Raw genomic sequence first — 16,705 nt, 5'->3', positions numbered from 1 at the left:
TCTGCAATACCGACTGAATGAGCGTGGCTTATCTAAACGTGAAGTATCGTTCATCAGCCTGAAATACAGACTTCCAGTCGTGTAAGCGATTCAGTCTTAATAAAAGAGCGGGTTGACGCTGTCTTTGACGCGCACGTGAACAATCGTCCAGGCGGTCGAAAATTTGTAGGCTTGTGAGGCAGCGCTGCAACCGCTAGCGGCGTTTGTCGAAAGTGAATGGTGCGAGTTTCAAACGCCCGCCTCCACTTTTCGTCCACTAGCATACACGTCTAAAAGAAGCGGTGTAGAAAATGCACGTATCATGCTACATACGTGCAAAATAAATGCGCCCGTGCAGGCGGTTAGAGCTACACTTTTTCTCCACTGGCAAAAATAAAAAAAAATGGAGCCATGCTACACTGGCTACTACACTTGTGCAGCAAGTGTGGTAAACAAATTTGGCTCCTGCGTTGTGGCACTCGCAGAAACCTTCGAATGTTTTTATTTTAAAACTGAAGAGCATTACAGTTCGTTCTTGTCCATCCGGTGGCTTTAGAGAAAACTTAGAAGCATCAGTGGTTAAGGCAAGTGACGGAGGCATCCCCGGCAGATCAGATGATCATAAATAGGTGTCTTCAGTCGTTAAACTCGTGGTACCTGAAATGGGGTATGGAAATAAACTACCAAAAATCTAATTACATGCAAATAACAAGGAAGCAGAATGTTATGATGTTACGATACAATATCGGTGAAAATTCCTTAGATCAAGTAAAGTGTCTCAAGTACTTGGGAGTGACATTAACAAATAATCTTGACTGGCGCACCCATATTGAAAATGTCTATTTAAAAGCCTACCAGAAGGTCTGTTTCCTGAGGAGGAAATTGCCGAATGCGACTAGAGAAATTAAATTGATTGCGTACAAGACGTTCGTGCGGCCACTCATAGAGTACGCAAGTGCAGTGTGGAGTCCTCATCAAAAGGGTTTAAAACGGCAACTGGAAAGATGGCAAAGGATGTCAGCACGTTTTATATGCTCTAAATACCGCCGCACTGATTCAGTCACAGCAATGCTAAAAGAGTGTCAGTTAGAATCACTAGAAGTAAGAACAAAGCAGAAATTGAAACTTTTTTTTCTGATAATGAATGATAAAGTCAAAGTTAATAAACATCACTATGTTACACCTCCCCTGAAGCGTTGCCCTCGGAAAAATCACAGTAAGGTATTACAACCTATTATTACACGTACTGATGTCTATCGCTACTCCTTTTTTCCCAATGCTGTAGAAATTTGGAATCAACTACCAAGTGACGTTGTGGACCAAACAGATGTAGAAAAATTTGTGATAGGTGTGAACGCGTTTCTGCAAGATTGCTGTGCAAATCTGTAATTCTGTGCATTTGAGTGTTTCTTTTTTTTAGCGAAGAGAATTGCACTTGTGTCTGTATATGTTTCCCTCCCTGTAATGACCCTCATGCAGAGGGTTAACAGTATGAATAAATAAATAAATACGTCAGGAAAGCTGAAGTTTTATTCGGATGAAGCCAACATCAGGAGCCCATGAAAAGGGAGCAAGGAGCAATGAAAATGAAGAAAGAAATCATTACAATTGAAATAAGCAGGATCTGGCTGCACTGAAGAAGAACAAAAAATGTTTTGGAACAGTTATGCAAACTTGTCTAAAGTTAGCAATCAAAGGGGTGTGTTAAATGGGAAAGTGAGCATTATGAGCCACATCTTTTTGCACTTCGTTACGCGGACGTCATGCGATGAGGGCAAAAGCGCGTTAGCGAAGTTACATGCGAAAGCTGCGGATTCGGGAGAAGCCATCTGGCATCGGTATTGAGCCGTCCTGGATGATATTGCAGAGCAAGGCGAGGGCTTCGCTATCACTCAGCAAGCCATGCAAGCTCGGCCCGTGGATGAACTCCATCGGCGTGAGTGTGAGGAACCGTATCTTCGGGAGGAAGCACGACACGACCGACCTCACGGTTAACGCCTGTCCGCCGCTCGGCTCCCGGTGACAGCACTGATGCAAGCCCCAAGCGTGGAGGGCTTCCAGCACTGAATTCTCGGAGACGTACCTCACATTGTCGAGGACGTAGCCGACGACGCTCTGCGAGCTGGTTTTGAACGTGTCCGAGAAAAGCACTGAGCTACTGGACTTGCGGATGAACTCCGTGGCGTGCTCGGTCACTCCGCCGTCTTCACCGGTGGTTACGGTGTAGTCGAGAGCCGGACACACGTCTTCGGGCCCCATGTTATTCTTTACGTGATCCAGGCACATCGCGGCCAGCTCCGTCACGAGGTACTTAATGGCCGCACTGCGGATGCAGAGAGCCTGGTACACACTTTGGGGCTCCAGCTTCCCGCTGTAGAAGAACCTGCATCGGAGATTAACACGCCCACATTGTGAACAGAGTTCAAGGCAGTCCGCGGATGCAGTGCTGTATCAAAAGCTTGTATTGGGCTAGTTGATTTCTCTATTCAGCTTAATGGGAACGCAAGAAATAACAAGCGCTTACCCACTAGATGACTGTTGGTCGCTCGAACCGTACAGTGTGTTTCTCATAACTTCAGCCAAAGATTTCAGAAAAAGCGCTCCAGCGCATCTGGGTGAGGCCAACGGCGTATTGTTTCCCGTCTTGTGACACTGCTCAACTTATTTATAAAATCAACTTAATTAGTTAATTAGCTCAGAAGTATAAAACCTTTTTAATGGTTTCTTTGGGGTCAAGTTCGTCCCGTTATCTTGCACACGGGGTAGAAAACAGCCGATCCACTCTTTTGTACCAACGTGGGTCCTATTTTTGTAGCATTTAAAGAACGATAGCGAAATAGGACAAGAATCACCCAACCGCGATCTCGCGCTACCGTATCGTCGTGCTGCCAAATGCGTTCTGATTAAACGAAGCGTCTGCGCTCACCGCCTCGAAGTGAGCGGCCGAAGCCGCTGTCGGCTTAGTCAGCAAAATGCGTGAGCGCCTTCCTCCGGAACATGGAAAGGGGACAGTGATGCGCGATAAGTGAGAGGTAGGCCAACGACAGGCGCTGCGGACGGAGCTTTCGCTGAGCTCTTATAAAAAAACTAGACAAAAGAGTAAAGCAAAGCAGTGGAGTCCCGTAGTTCAAGGTAGCCTCCGTTTTCTTTTGAAGCGAAAAGCTCCACTACGCTAGGCAACGCAGTCATCGCGTAGGCCGGCGAACGACCTTGAACGACCTTCAGCCCAACCACGTTGACCGTGTAGGACCATATGTGGTACATTTATGGTGTCTAGTCCTTGACCCCGTGACCTTGACTCATGACCTTTAGTTGACCTTTGATCTCTGATGGCATGGGATGACCTTTCGGTTGACCTTTGATCTTGAGAGCATCCTATAAGATGATGCGAAGCCAAGTGATGGCATCCGATGGGGGTGTCGTAGGACCATGTGATTCCACGTCATAGCCACGTGGTCGTGTGGGTATGTATAGAAGGGCTGTCGCGAGTGTGTGCGTAGCGTAGCTGCCATGGACGAACCTCAGACGCTTAGCAAGCGTGCTTGCTTTTCGCTGAATTCCAGGGTTAGCCAAGTCAGAGTCCCTCAATACTTTATTTGTTGCATTGCGCAGCACGTCGAACTGAGCGGCTTACCTACGCCCTGTCTGAGAGCACGTTTTTTTTCTCCTTCTTTACTCGGTTGGAAAGCTGCAATATGGTGGCGCATGAGCGCAGTCATGTGGGTTTTTCTTTTGTGTCCTCCTGTTTCGCGGGTGTTCTTTAAATACCAGACAATAATGACCCCGCAGGAGGTACGTTTCCACAACAAAAAAAAAAAGCTGAATGGTTGTAGTTTCTGAACCGCCTCGACAGCTTCACGAAGCGCACTTCGCCCTAGAGAGAATATTTAAAAATTTTTAATAATTCATTTTAGTTAGTTTGGTTTATGGGGGTTTAACGTCGCAAAGCGACTCAGGCTATGAGGGACGCTTTAGTGGAGGGCTACGAAAATTTCGACAACCTGGTGTTCTTTAACGTGCTCTGACATCGCACAGTACACGGGCCTCTAGAATTTCGCCTCCATCGAAATTCGACCGCCGCGGCCCGGACCGAACCCGCGTCTTTCGGGCCGGCAGCCGAGCGCCATAAGCACCGCGGCGGGACAGTACTTTTGGCTGCATGTAGTCTGACCATCCCCCTGGTGCTCAACCACTGATGCAAAATGCACTTCCCTGCATGATACATTCCCGGCTAAACTGGCACGATGCATCGTACACTTCCTAGATATGTAGGTTTCGAGAAGCTTACGGTAGAATACTTCGGAAGTCATTCGCGTGTGCTGTGCCATTGGGTTTGGTGGCGAAGATGGCTCAATGAGCTGCTATAAGCGTCGTTGTTTTCTTCTTTCTTGCGACTCCTATGAATTGCAGAGCATTTCATGAACCCTCGCGCAGTTTCGCAAAAAAAAAAAAGGACGAAAGCAGAAAAAGTAGTACGGCGTCTATGTCGGTTCCGTTCTGAACAAGAATCTATAAAACGTGGGAGTGGCTATCCTGACGGAAGCCGACAGAAGAACTGTCGAGTTAGAATGACAGCAGCATTGTTCGATTGCCTCGGTGTAGTCACGCGACGTCCACAGCCGTCCTCGCGATGCAATTTTTTTTATAAACGAAAAAAAAGAAAACCGCAATAATCGGTATTTGTTACCCCTGAGAATGTGTCGCCTTTCGTTAACATTGAGATTCGTTCGGTTAGGTTTGATTGCCGGCTGACGACAGCTTTTTGTGCAGGGTATTCTGCCAGGAAAACGCCTAGAAAAAGAGAATTTCGGCAGTGTCGTTTTATTGGCTGTGTGCCTTGATGCGACCGGAATCAGGCAATGGGGGTGGCAGCGTTTCAATAGAGGCGAAACGCGAAGGCGCCCGTGTGCTGTGCGATGTCAGTGCACGTTAAAGATCCCCAGGTGGTCGAAATTATTCCGGAGACCTCCACTACGGCACCTCTTTCTTCCTTTCTTCTTTCACTCCCTCCATTACCTCTTCCCTGACGGCGCGGTTCAGATGTCCGCCGATATGTGAGACAGATACTGCGCCATTTCCTTTCCCCAAAACCAATTTTCAATTTCAAACGGACCCGCCGCGGTGGCTCAGTGGTTAGGGCGCTCGGCTACTGATCCGGAGTTCCCGGGTTCGAACCCGACCACGGCGGCTGCGTTTTTATGGAGGCAAAACGCTAAGGCGCCCGTGTGCTGTGCGATGTCAGTGCACGCTAAAGATCCCCAGGTGGTCGAAATTATTCCGGAGCCCTCCACTACGGCACCTATTCTTCCTTTCTTCTTTCACTCCCTCCTTTATCCCTTCCCTTACGGCGCGGTTCAGGTGTCCAACGATATATGAGACAGATACTGCGCCATTTCCTTTCCCCAAAAACCAATTATTATTATTATTATTCCTTTCCCAAAAACCAATTATTAGTATTAGTATTCAAACGGCCGGCAAACTTCCCTGCCGGGTTGTTTTCCGGCTGCCGGCACAGAAGTCTCGTCCATAAAATATTTTCTGCTCTCGGGAGAATTCTCGTGACTGATGATGTTATTTTTAATACTCTGGTTCAGAGATCCGTTCTGAGCTTGTCCGGCCAAGCAGCTCGTTTCCTCTTCACTTCTACATTCAGGCGATATCATGGGACTGTCGATTCCGTCATGCAAGACTTTCCTCTAAATTCGGAGTGGATACATTGTCAAAATCTCACTTTTGGTTTCCTTTATGTTAGTTTTTATCGTCACATATGGTTCCTTGTTTTTTCATGTTGAGCCCTCTTTGAAGTTCTGACCAAGTAATACGCGTTGGGCGGGCCAGTTGATTCATGGTTTTGTATGAAGACGGGGCGCAAAAAACAAAGCAAACAAAGAAGAGATACGAAACTTGCGCAGCTGTGTGCTGTATTTTCTTGCACTTCGTCCTTTCACCCATCTCACCAATAACTTTCTCATTTCTATCTTATGTGCCCTTCTTTCTGCACGTTGTATTTTTCACCGCCACACTCCTGATCAGTCCCTCACAGTAAGTATCAGCCTGCCAACCCTCCTAAAAACCTGCCAGCAAGCAATAACGACGCCGACAGTGACGGTCACGGGACGTCTTTCGGCAACGTCTTTCGGGTCAGCAGCCGAGTGCCATGCTACCACTGACTCACCGCGGCGGCTTCGCCTAAGTTAATGAGTTGATTAAGCGGAATATATCAAATATTGTGAGCATGGCCACACGACGGCAAACAATATGTCGTTCGTTTCATCCAACCGCGCTTCCCCGATTTTTATTATTCCTCGCCATAAGTTATGTGAAGCACGCCACATATGTATTCCGGGTAATTTGTTTTGCCTTTAGGGATATTTATTTCAAAATCTTTGAGCGCTGTGTCGGTGCGTGTAATAATAATAATAATTGGTTTTTCGTGGAAAGGAAATGGCGCAGTATCTGTCTCATATATCGTTGGACACCTGAACCGCGCCGTAAGGGACGGGATAAAGGAGGGAGTGAAAGAAGAGAGGAACAAATAGGTCCGTAGTGGAGGGCTCCGGAATAATTTCGACCACCTGGGGATCTTTAACGTGCACTGACATCGCACAGCACACGGGCGCCTTAGCGTTTTTCCTCCATAAAAACGCAGCCGCCGCGGTCGGGTTCGAACCCGGGAACTCCGGATCAGTAGTCGAGCGCCCTAACCACTGAGCCACCGCGGCGGGGCTCGGTGCGTGTGTCTAGGTTGATTGTACAACAAGGTGGAAAATTTGTACGTGATCGAGCTATTGATTACTTATCTGAAAGTAAATCATCAACTGTTTTAGTTTTAATTTTAAGGGGATGTCGCCGAATTGAAGGCCGCCAACGTCGAAGGTTAGCCAGTTTTGCTGCAGAAGACGCAGTGTGCTAAAGTCTTTCCAGAGCGCTTGGCGCGGTTGCAGAGCATTGGCATGGAGGTAAAGCCCACGGACGGGAGAAGAAAGCCTTCGCTACTCCTTCAGAGGCACCTAATGGTTACTTGAATGTCACTTTGACCATGCCGGCTCGCGCAAAATCTTGAAGGAGAGGCCTTTGCCTTGCAGTGGTTGTAGTCAGGCTAATAATAATGATGCAACAGACGTAGAATGGCGGATGAGGATTAGGCACTGCAATAATCTGTACGTAGAAACAAGCACACAAGCACAAAAACACCTTCAGTGCCACTTTAAATGAGGAATGTAGTGCGACAGCAAGGTTGTTAGTTACTTATTCTTAAGCAGTAAAGCCAAACGCTGGGGACGATGCTATCCCGACGTGTTTTTTGTTTGAAACGAAAGCAACACTCACAATTTTCAAGCTTTGTTGACAGCTGCGTGGCTTAAAAAAAAGCTTGCATAGAATATTTTTGGGCCCTTGTGGTTACGAAAGATTAGTCTTCTGTATGAAACACGGTGCTTGTTGAAGGAACACATAATTCTGCGTACATTCACGGCTGATGAACTCTTGTAAAAATGATATATAGACAGTCTGTAGCCTTCTTGTAGACGTTATTGCCTTCCTATAGATATTTCGTTTTGTCTATTCATGGTCTATAGACTGTCAATAGACGTCTATAAATCTGTGTCCATAAATCTTAGATTGTCTATAGACTCCCTATAGGATTTGTATTGCCTATAGACTGATCTATTATGTTTGTATATAATCTACAGACTTTATGAACAGTAGTCTATGGATAGCGTATAGACTGTTTAAAGAAACATTGGAAGTGAAGCTTCTCAGTAGAAGCTTAAGTAGTCATGAGACCGCAGCTGAAAATACAAAGCAGTTTTAAAGGTGCCCGGGATGCAAACCAGAAGGCTTCAAAATTCCAACAGCGACACATACGTTAAGGTATTAGAAAGACCAAGTATATTTCAGAGCGCAAAAGAAAGCCTGCATTCCGACAGAACCGACATATTTCGTGGATGCTGTTAAGCTGACTAGTGATGCTTAATGTTTATTTATTTATTAATTCAAATACCTCACGGCTCTGGCTGGATTGTTATGTGAAGGGGTTTACATAACTGGGATGCGAAACAGGAGCAAAAAAGGAGCGAGATCTTCCTCAATGCACTAAACGATGACTTTGCCGTGCTGATATTTTATTTTTTAGCACGTGTACTTCGCATCGTATGCAACTTTTGACCACAACTTTATTTCCCTATACCCTAGGGGCAGCCCTTACCGAGCATCATTTGTTTCACTAAATTGGCAATACAACAGCTTATTTGCTGTTTTATTGCCGTTGTATTAGCTGCAATGTAAGCTAATTTCATGCCTGTGACCGGATATTGGATTTTTAACGAGAGTAGAGCTTAACTGTACTAAGCTTACGATTAAAAACATCTGGCGTTTAGGAAAAGCGCTCACTTCAGGAGTCCTTCAAAACCATCCGGATGGAGGTCAGTGATGACGACACGCTCGTTTTCTCCGAAGTGGCCGAAGAACATTGCCTTGAAAACCTCGTTCTGCAGGGCCAGAATAACCCGATGCGCCTTGAACGTGCCTGTTGTGCCCGGAAAAAGTTGCGGCTCCACGACGAACTCTACATCTGTGAGCTCGTCGCTCCCCAAGAATCTCTCCATAGAGAACTGCGAAAGCAACAGGACAGGACAGCATGAAAATCAGCTGGTGTCGACAGAGATACTCGGCAATGTAATAGGAATGCGACGCCAATGACTCCCGAACGGAAATAGCAATACATGGACAGCGACTCCCCGTGTTTTCTTACCAATGCGAACAAATTTGCCGTAGGTTACGTAATAGCTTTGCATGTCTCCTTTTATTTAGGCGAAAGCCTTAATGGCTCATACTCGCGCATCTTGTGTAACGCTGTCTTTCACGTATAACGCGTCAACTAATTAGGATAGCAGAAAACGAATGGTAGCACCAGGTATAGGGGGCAAAATTTAACCCCCACGCCATGTTTGATGACTGTAGAGTGATTAGATAATTAATTGTAGCCAATTATAGCGAAAAAACAAAGAAAAGAACCGAATGCGTCGATATAGCGCGGACGTCGATATAGCGACGGGAGAGGGTGACGTCCCACCCGAGGCCGTCATGGTAACAGCGCGCGCGCTAGTGGCGCCACCTGCGCGCCACACCCGAAAAGACAGAAGCCAGAGAAGAAAACAAGAAGGCCAGAGAAGCAGACCGCATGAGCTAACAACGTCATCTAGATCGAAAGTGTGGCAAGGTGTGGCCTTTGGGATTGCCACTAGTATGGGAACCTGCGAAGTTAGAATCGCAGTCGCCAAGGCCATAAGCTTTCGCCTTGCCGCACGTTAGATTGGCAAAGTGCTCCCATAATTTTTTTTAGCCTTGTGCGTTTCTGCGCACAAAGGTTTGATTTTAAGAGTGTTAGCTTTTACTCACCACGATTCTCGATTTCTTGGTGTTTGCTACCACTTCCCTTCGGCGTGAAATTTTCCAAGTCCGAGGAATTCAAAATGGCGGCCCGCATAGTAAATCGATATAGCAACCCAACTGGTGATTGACTGGTGGCGTCATTAGCACATCAAATTGGTGATTGATTGGTGACGTCACTGATATAGCCAATTGGTGACTGACAGGTGTCGTCACTTATAAATCGAAGAACTCAAGACTTCAAGTCTTGAGAAAGGACAGGCTCTGTCCGAACCGTCGGCTCAAAATAAAACTACGGCAAAATGAAGTGGTTCTCAACTTTGCATTTTACCTCTAGCAACCAAATACATTTATATATATATATATATATATATATATATATATATATATATATATATATATATATATATATAATCACCAAAAATTGAAGAATCAACAGGAGTTAATTCACGAAGTTTCGGCTGGAGGACCAGCCTGGTCCTCCAGCCGAAACTTCGTGAATTAACTCCTGTTATGTTTCATCAATTTTTGGTGATTTTATATTATATTGACCAAATTAGCTGCCAGAAATCACTTTTAATATATATATATATATATATATATATATATATATATATATATATATATATATATATATATATATATATATAATATTATTGTTATTATTATTATTATTTCTTGCATGTTTCTGTTTTTTATGTTACGACTGCTTTATGATCAGTATATGATTTCTATGCTGTTGGGTACTTTTCCACTCGTAGGAGCATTCAGTTTTTAGCCTGGCGTTTTTTGGTGATGACGCCGACGCCACGAAAATTTCCTTGGACGGTAGAGATATACAGCTTCGCTGTAAAAACTGCGGCCTTACTTCGGCGACGGGTCTTGTCTGTGTCGACTCGTTGCGACGGGGCCGACTGTGGTAGTGCCTACAGTGTGTTACACAGAGGCAGGCAGCGCAGGTCACTGAAAGAGAAATGCAGGAGGAGATTTAGGCATATCGCACTAAGTTCTTTCGGGTAACTTTCAGCTGCAAAAGGGGAAAAAGAATGCTCACAATAATTGGTTTTGGGGGGAAAGGAAATGGCGCAGTATCTGTCTCATATATCGTTGGACACCTGAACCGCGCCATGAGAGAAGGGGGGAAAGGAGGGAGTGAAAGAAGAAAGGAAAAAGAGGTGCAGTAGTGGAGGGCTCCGGAATAATTTCGACCACCTGGGGATCTTTAACGTGCACTGACATCGCACAGCACACGGGCGCCTTAGCCTTTTTCCTCCATAAAAACGCAGCCGCCGCGGTCGGGTTCGAACCCGGGAACTCCGGATCAGTAGTCGAGCGCCCTAACCACTGAGCCACCGCGGCGGGGGGAATGCTCAAAATAGAGCAAATTTTCTGCGCGCGAACGAAAAAAATTCAGGGAAGCACTTAAGTCACTTTAAGTGCATCAGTGCGAAAGCCTTTGTATCCTCTTGTTGAGCTCTCTAGCTCAACACGATCGTGCCACGCTTCTCGAATTACTTTCGGCTTCAAGTTGCGACATACTACACCCTTGTTATATCCGGTGTGTTCGCTATATCTGGTTTCAAATCACGACACATGCCTTCTAAAGCACTCTCTTTCGTCGGTCTAGATTGCCGAGCGGTTAAGGTGATGGTCCGCTAAACCATCGGGCTGTGCCCGTGTGAGGTCGAAATTTATTTTCCTTTCATTTTATTTCATTTACAGGTGGATCGGACACTTAACACGTTTCCTGCGGACGAGTCTCGCGCAATGAGGCAAAAAAGGCTTTCGCCTTAAAAGACAAGAAGACACTTGGAGTTGGACAAAGTCTGCAACTAGCGGTTGGGACATAAGCAGCAAAGTAGGAAATGAGGAGGGGGTGCAGGGTATTTGGGTTTCACCGCCATCCACTCAGATACATCCACGGCAGAAAAATGCGTTTTCCCATTCATTACTAAGTGGCCTTGTCATGCGTCAGATGCTGCCACATTATGCCCGCAAGCTTTTCCAATCTCATCCTCCCACCTTCTCTTCGAATTGGCGAAGTTGCCCTAAAAGAACACCGGTTATCGTTCGTTAGCATTAGATAACTTGCCAATGTCCGTTTCTTCTTAATTCCGGCTGTAGGATGTTATTACAGCGAACGCTTTACTGGCCGCGAACTTGCGATTTCGCCGTAGCGGTGCTCCGAGGAGGCACATGACGTCACAACGCTCGCCTCGCCGCGGATATTTCTCTCTCTCTCTCTGGCTCCCTAGTCACAACTGCGCATGCGCCCCTAATAGCAGCGAGCCACTGGTGTTCCGCCGCAGCGCCGCGCCTTTCCTCAAAATCCAACTTTCAATTTTCAATTTTTCTTCTTTCCCTCCCTCCTTTATTCTTTTCTTTGCGGTGCGGTTCGGGTGTACAGAGATATGTGAGACTGTGCCATTTCCTTTCCTCAAAAACCGAACAAAACAAGTGAGCCGACGGCATTCATAGAGTTCATTGCGTTGACAAATTTGCAAATGCCGTTCATTTTCACGAAAGAAAAGGCGCACAACCGGCTCCGTGGGTCAGTGTAGACCTCAATCTCGCTTTCATGTACGTGGCGTTGGTGTCCAAATGCAAAAGCCTGCTTCTATTGCCTTCCGCACACTGGATAGGCAGCGCGCCCTCCCTGCCACCCTGGGAGGCGGCATGCAGTTAATGGTTGATCGCGAGAGATTGATCACCAAATGAACGCTGCGGCCTAGCTATTGCTGCAGTGCCGCATGTCAGCCACAACGTTTTCGGCGCTTATGCATTCAGGCCGCATCTATCTCTCACCACTGCCACATGTAGCAAAGCACGAATGAGGCGTCCGCATATCCACGGAGCCATTTATACGCCCTTCCTTTCCTCAAAGCCATCGCCGTCTAGAACATCCTCAACGCTAACGCCAATGAACACTGTGAACGCCATCTTTCGCTTTGTATATCCTGAATTAGCTGAGCTAATCCACGTTAATTTTTATTTCCCTTTAGTTCGATAATTCGCTCTACTCTCTTCGAGCCTCTTAAAGTTATCCGTGTAGATTTTCCTACGATAGCTCGCTGTGTCGTACGCTGCATTTAACTTCATGTCCTCTCCTTAGACCATAAGTGTGGCAGAAAATTACGGTCTATCGAAAGGACCAGACGTCACCAGTGAGTACTGCCATAATGAATACAGGCAAGAAAGAACTATTATATGCCCAAGGTCAACTTTCCAGGCCTATTATGCACAACAGAAGTTACAAGCCTGAGCCACCAGCTTTTGGAGTCGTCTGGTGCGCCCGTGAATGCCTCAAAAGGATGCTCTTTTAGAAGCCGCTGCCTGGCGCTAGTTATTAGTCTAATGCAAAACCACAAACAGAATGCATATCCCACGTTTCCTCTTTCCTTCTTCAGCACTTCCATGAGGGATGACTATGGAGTAGCATTCTTCGGGTGTCGCCTTTTAAAGCGAAAGCTTGCCTATACTAGCGATGCCAATTTCGCTGCGTCTGCACTTATGACATTGAACGGCGCAGATGTGACCTTGAAGCGGCCTCAACTAATAAAACAAGAAAATTGTGTGCTGTAGGTGGGAATCGAACCCGGGCCTCCGACATGTGAGGTGGGGACGCTGCCAATCCGCCCCGACTGTTATTTATTTTTTGTGTTTATTGCCTGTTTTGACAGTTTACAACAGATCACAAGGATATGTTCTGCGCTGCACTCTGAAATAACAGGAGCGGGCATGTGTTTCACTCACGTGAGAAAATGACAACTGTTTCAAGGTACACAAATGTTCGACTCTTTAAAGAGAACGAATCCACAAATTTCTAAGAAAAGTATCTCGGAGATATGTACAGAGGTGTGCATGAATAATTTAATAATGAGGATGAAAATTACAGATATCCCAATTAAAGCAGTAGCTAAGTAAGTTTCCGTTGAATTTCCTTCGTTCATGGTCATAGTGTTTCTTACTGTTAATAGTAAGAAACTCCATGTCCATGGTATGCAGTCTTAGCGCTATCATGCGGCGCCCCATGAAACCCGAACACGCAATGTTCAGCGATGGTCGAGCAGATGGCGCGCGTCTACTGAACGCCCAAATGTCTCAGAAACGTGTCTTCCAGTTATGTACCCGGGTTCGAACCCGACCGCGGCTGCTGCGTTTTCATGGAGGAAAAACGCCAAGGCGCCCATGTGCTGTGCGATGTCAGTGGACGTTAAAGATCCCCAGGTGGTCGAAATTATTCCGGAGCCCTCCACTACGGCACCTCCTTCTTCATTTCCTCTTTCACCCCCTCCCTTATCTCTTCCCTTACGGCGCGGTTCAGGTGTCCAAGGATATACGAGACAGATACTGCGTCATTTCCTTTCCCCCAAAACCAATTATTATTATTATTATGTACCGAGGCGTTCATGAACGGCCAACATGGACGGGAATGAAGACGCAGGCGCTTCGACTATCTCCGGTGCTGGCAGTTGTCCAGAACGCACTCAACCTTACAGACACCAAACTGCATCTAGTTGCCCGGTACACCACAGCTTTCGCTCTTTAACCAGACTCACCAGTAGTTACACCACAGCTAATTTTTTATACATATCTACTTCGGTCCCGGCCAATTGGCTCCAGCCGCGTCGATTGGCACGAGCCGCGGACGCCGCGGCCTCGAGCAAATTCCGAGAAGGCCACGCACGAGGTAGGACTGCGCATGGACAATCGAAAGTCCCTGGACAACCTCCGCAGCGACTCATCGAACTTTAGGACGATCTACCGCGGTCAGACAGTGCTGCCGTCGATTACTATGTTCAATGCTGTCGACATTAGACGCTTGCTTCGCAACTAAAAAAAGTAGCCGTATTCTACGCAGCCACAGTCGTGCAATTTTTTCATAGAATTAAAAAATTTCTTTCTTTTTTTTCGTCTATTTCCTCTCTGGATGGCGTAGCAAAGGTTTCCGGCACGGCTGATCAATGGTTAGAGTGCTCAGCTACTGAGTCGAAGTACCCGGGTTAGAGACCGCCGGCAGCGGCCGCGTTTAGATGGAGGCAAGAAGCAAAATTGGAGGATGCTTAAGCTTTGCCTTTGAGAGTGGAACGCGACAGCGTGTTGCAGCACTGCCAGGGAATCCACAGAGCGTCATCGCCCGTTCAGCGCGACGCCTTGCCCATTAGACAAATCGCTCTGCTAATTACGGTGACGCGGACGCGCGGAGCGGCACACCACGTAGAAGCGCTGCCAGGCGCCTCGCCGAAACGCGCGGGACTCAAGTTGCAGTCGTAGTTCGTCGGCACATCTTTGTCGACAAACCCGATGCCAAGGACGCCAGCATAGCTTAGCCGCAAGATTCGTGGTGAACGGGCGTTTGATGTGCTTTGCATTGTTCGCCGCTCACCGCGTGATTTCTGCGTGCCCGCACGGCCCCACTGCGCCCTAACGAAACGAGCGGGAGGCGCTGCCGTCGCGCGCTATCTGTTGAGGCAGTGGCGTACATTGCGAGGAGGAGGAGGAGGAGGGATTTTTCGCTCACGGCCAACGCCGCCAACGCCGACGACACTGGCTTTTCTGCGGCGCGGGGCCCCTAACGCTGTCGCGTTAAAACATAATTGTTTATCAGGAAATAAAAGACGCGGTAACTGTTCCCTTCCCGGTGGACATCTCCACCGCCCCGTTGGAGATGGGACGTAGGCGGGAGTAAAAAATGAGAGAGAAAGGGGCTGTAGTGGAGGGCTCCGGAATAAGAGTCAGTGCGCCATTTCGTTTTCTCAAAAACCACAAATTTTTTTTTCATAGTTACTTCCGCCAGCTTACGACCACGCGGCTCTTCCTTGCGATGGCCCCACATGGAACAGGGTGCGTTAAAATCGCCCACTATCATGAGGGGGTCGCGACCCGCGTCCCACGGCGCGGTTGAGGTGTCCACCGAGAATAGAGCCAGTGCGCCATTTCCTTTCCTCAAAAACCACAAACATTTTTGTAGTGAGATCTACACTGGGGCTACCAGTCGAGCATTTCACGGTGCATGGGAGAGGAAAGTTGTGCGCATGCGCTGTTAACATGGCAACCGAAAGGAGCAAAGTGCGTCCTACGCGCACTTCGCCGCGGCCGCGCGCCCCCGCTCCACCATCAAAGCCGAGCGTGACATCACGCGGATGAGCAATCGTGCGAATGCGCCGATACCATGCTAACCAGAGAGACCCCAACTTTATTAAATAGGGTGTCAAGTAACGTTGGAGGGGCCCCACACCTGCGCTGCGTTCTTCGTCGCCGCCTCGCTGCACGCTACTCTATCACCCGAAACCGCGTCGCATGCGCAGCATTGCGTATAAAGGCGGAAATGCAGTTAGCGTCTATATCACAACGTTTGACATGCTTGCAGAGAAGGAGAGTCCAGCCGCTGCTAAACGACAGAATAGACAAGAGAAGATTAACTCCCGATCTTGATGTTGTCCCCTGGCAGTGTGCTTGAACCAAATTGAGCTTGAGTCTGTGTGTACGAGAAACCGCTGTAGGGCATCTTTCGATCGCCGCTGTAAGACATCTCCCTTCGGTCGCAGTGAGTAATGGTGAAGCCTGCTGTGTTCGGCTCTGGAAAGCGGCATTATCATTCAAGGAGTCTACGTGCCACCGGCAGCATCTGTCAAACAGACGGTTGATGTGGTTGCCACGTGTATATACCAGCCTACGGCACGGTTTCAAAGCTGTGTGTGACTTTGGGTGACTTCAACAAGAAAAAGAAGGACTGTCTTAGTCAGTTTACGAAAGAAAAGTTTCACTTTAATTTCGCTTCGGACCCTCACGTCCAGACTACACAATGGGGAACTACTATAGAGCTTGTACAATAGAGAGGCTCTACCAAATTGAAATACTGTATCGACAAAAATTGAGACCGCTGCTTGCTACTAAATTTTCACAGATCATCGGGCAGTCTTCGTCTCTGTCAAGCAAAATGAATAAAGGATGTGTATACCCAATGTCTCTCATTGCTAGGCATGCAGTGACCAACAACAAGCTAAACCAGGAAAACGTACCTCTCGCTACGTATATCCTGGCACATCCGAGCTCAGCCACTGCCAATTTTTTCATAGTGAAATAGCTACTGGGCCTTTCATTTCGCTGCATTATGCTCCATCTTTCGACAACAGGCCCAAGGTTCCTGCGTGCCTCGAAATCTCTTGCAGAATACGGTTGCTAGACGCCGGCCTCGCAACTGCGTGGCATCCGCGAAAGGCGGACGCACCATCACTACGAGATAGGTGCACGCTGTGCAGACCGTAGATCTATGTGCCTCGATGCACGTGGTGGGAATTGGCAAGGCAACAGAGCTTTTCTAATAATAATAATA

At 47.4% G+C, this 16,705-nt stretch overlaps 1 protein-coding gene across 1 annotated transcript; it reads right to left on the bottom strand.

Annotated features, from left to right (window-relative positions):
* Window positions 1-1,618: 1,618 nt before the first annotated feature.
* LOC144100177 (BTB/POZ domain-containing protein 6-A-like) lies at window positions 1,619-8,585 on the bottom strand. The gene is made up of 2 exons (XM_077633198.1): window positions 8,371-8,585; window positions 1,619-2,362 (listed from the first exon to the last, which is right to left on the bottom strand). Exons 1-2 carry the CDS (start codon window positions 8,583-8,585, stop codon window positions 1,774-1,776), a joined length of 804 nt encoding a protein of 267 aa, XP_077489324.1. The 3' UTR covers window positions 1,619-1,773.
* Window positions 8,586-16,705: the final 8,120 nt, after the last annotated feature.

This window comes from Amblyomma americanum, chromosome 8 (genome assembly GCF_052857255.1).
Source record: "Amblyomma americanum isolate KBUSLIRL-KWMA chromosome 8, ASM5285725v1, whole genome shotgun sequence".
In the NCBI taxonomy this organism is placed as follows: Eukaryota; Metazoa; Arthropoda; class Arachnida; order Ixodida; family Ixodidae; genus Amblyomma; species Amblyomma americanum.
The sequence above is the reverse complement of the archived record's forward strand: the minus strand, read 5'-3'. Positions and strand labels throughout refer to the sequence as shown.

What these genes read in the sequence shown, in the direction of transcription:
- LOC144100177 (XM_077633198.1), bottom strand. Translation starts at nt 8,585, where the DNA reads ATGGAGAGATTCTTGGGGAGCGACGAGCTCACAGATGTAGAGTTCGTC. An exon ending in GGTTTTGAAGGACTCCTGAA is followed by an intron (nt 2,363 to 8,370) that starts GTGAGCGCTTTT and finishes TCTCCGATGCAG; the next exon opens with GTTCTTCTACAGCGGGAAGC.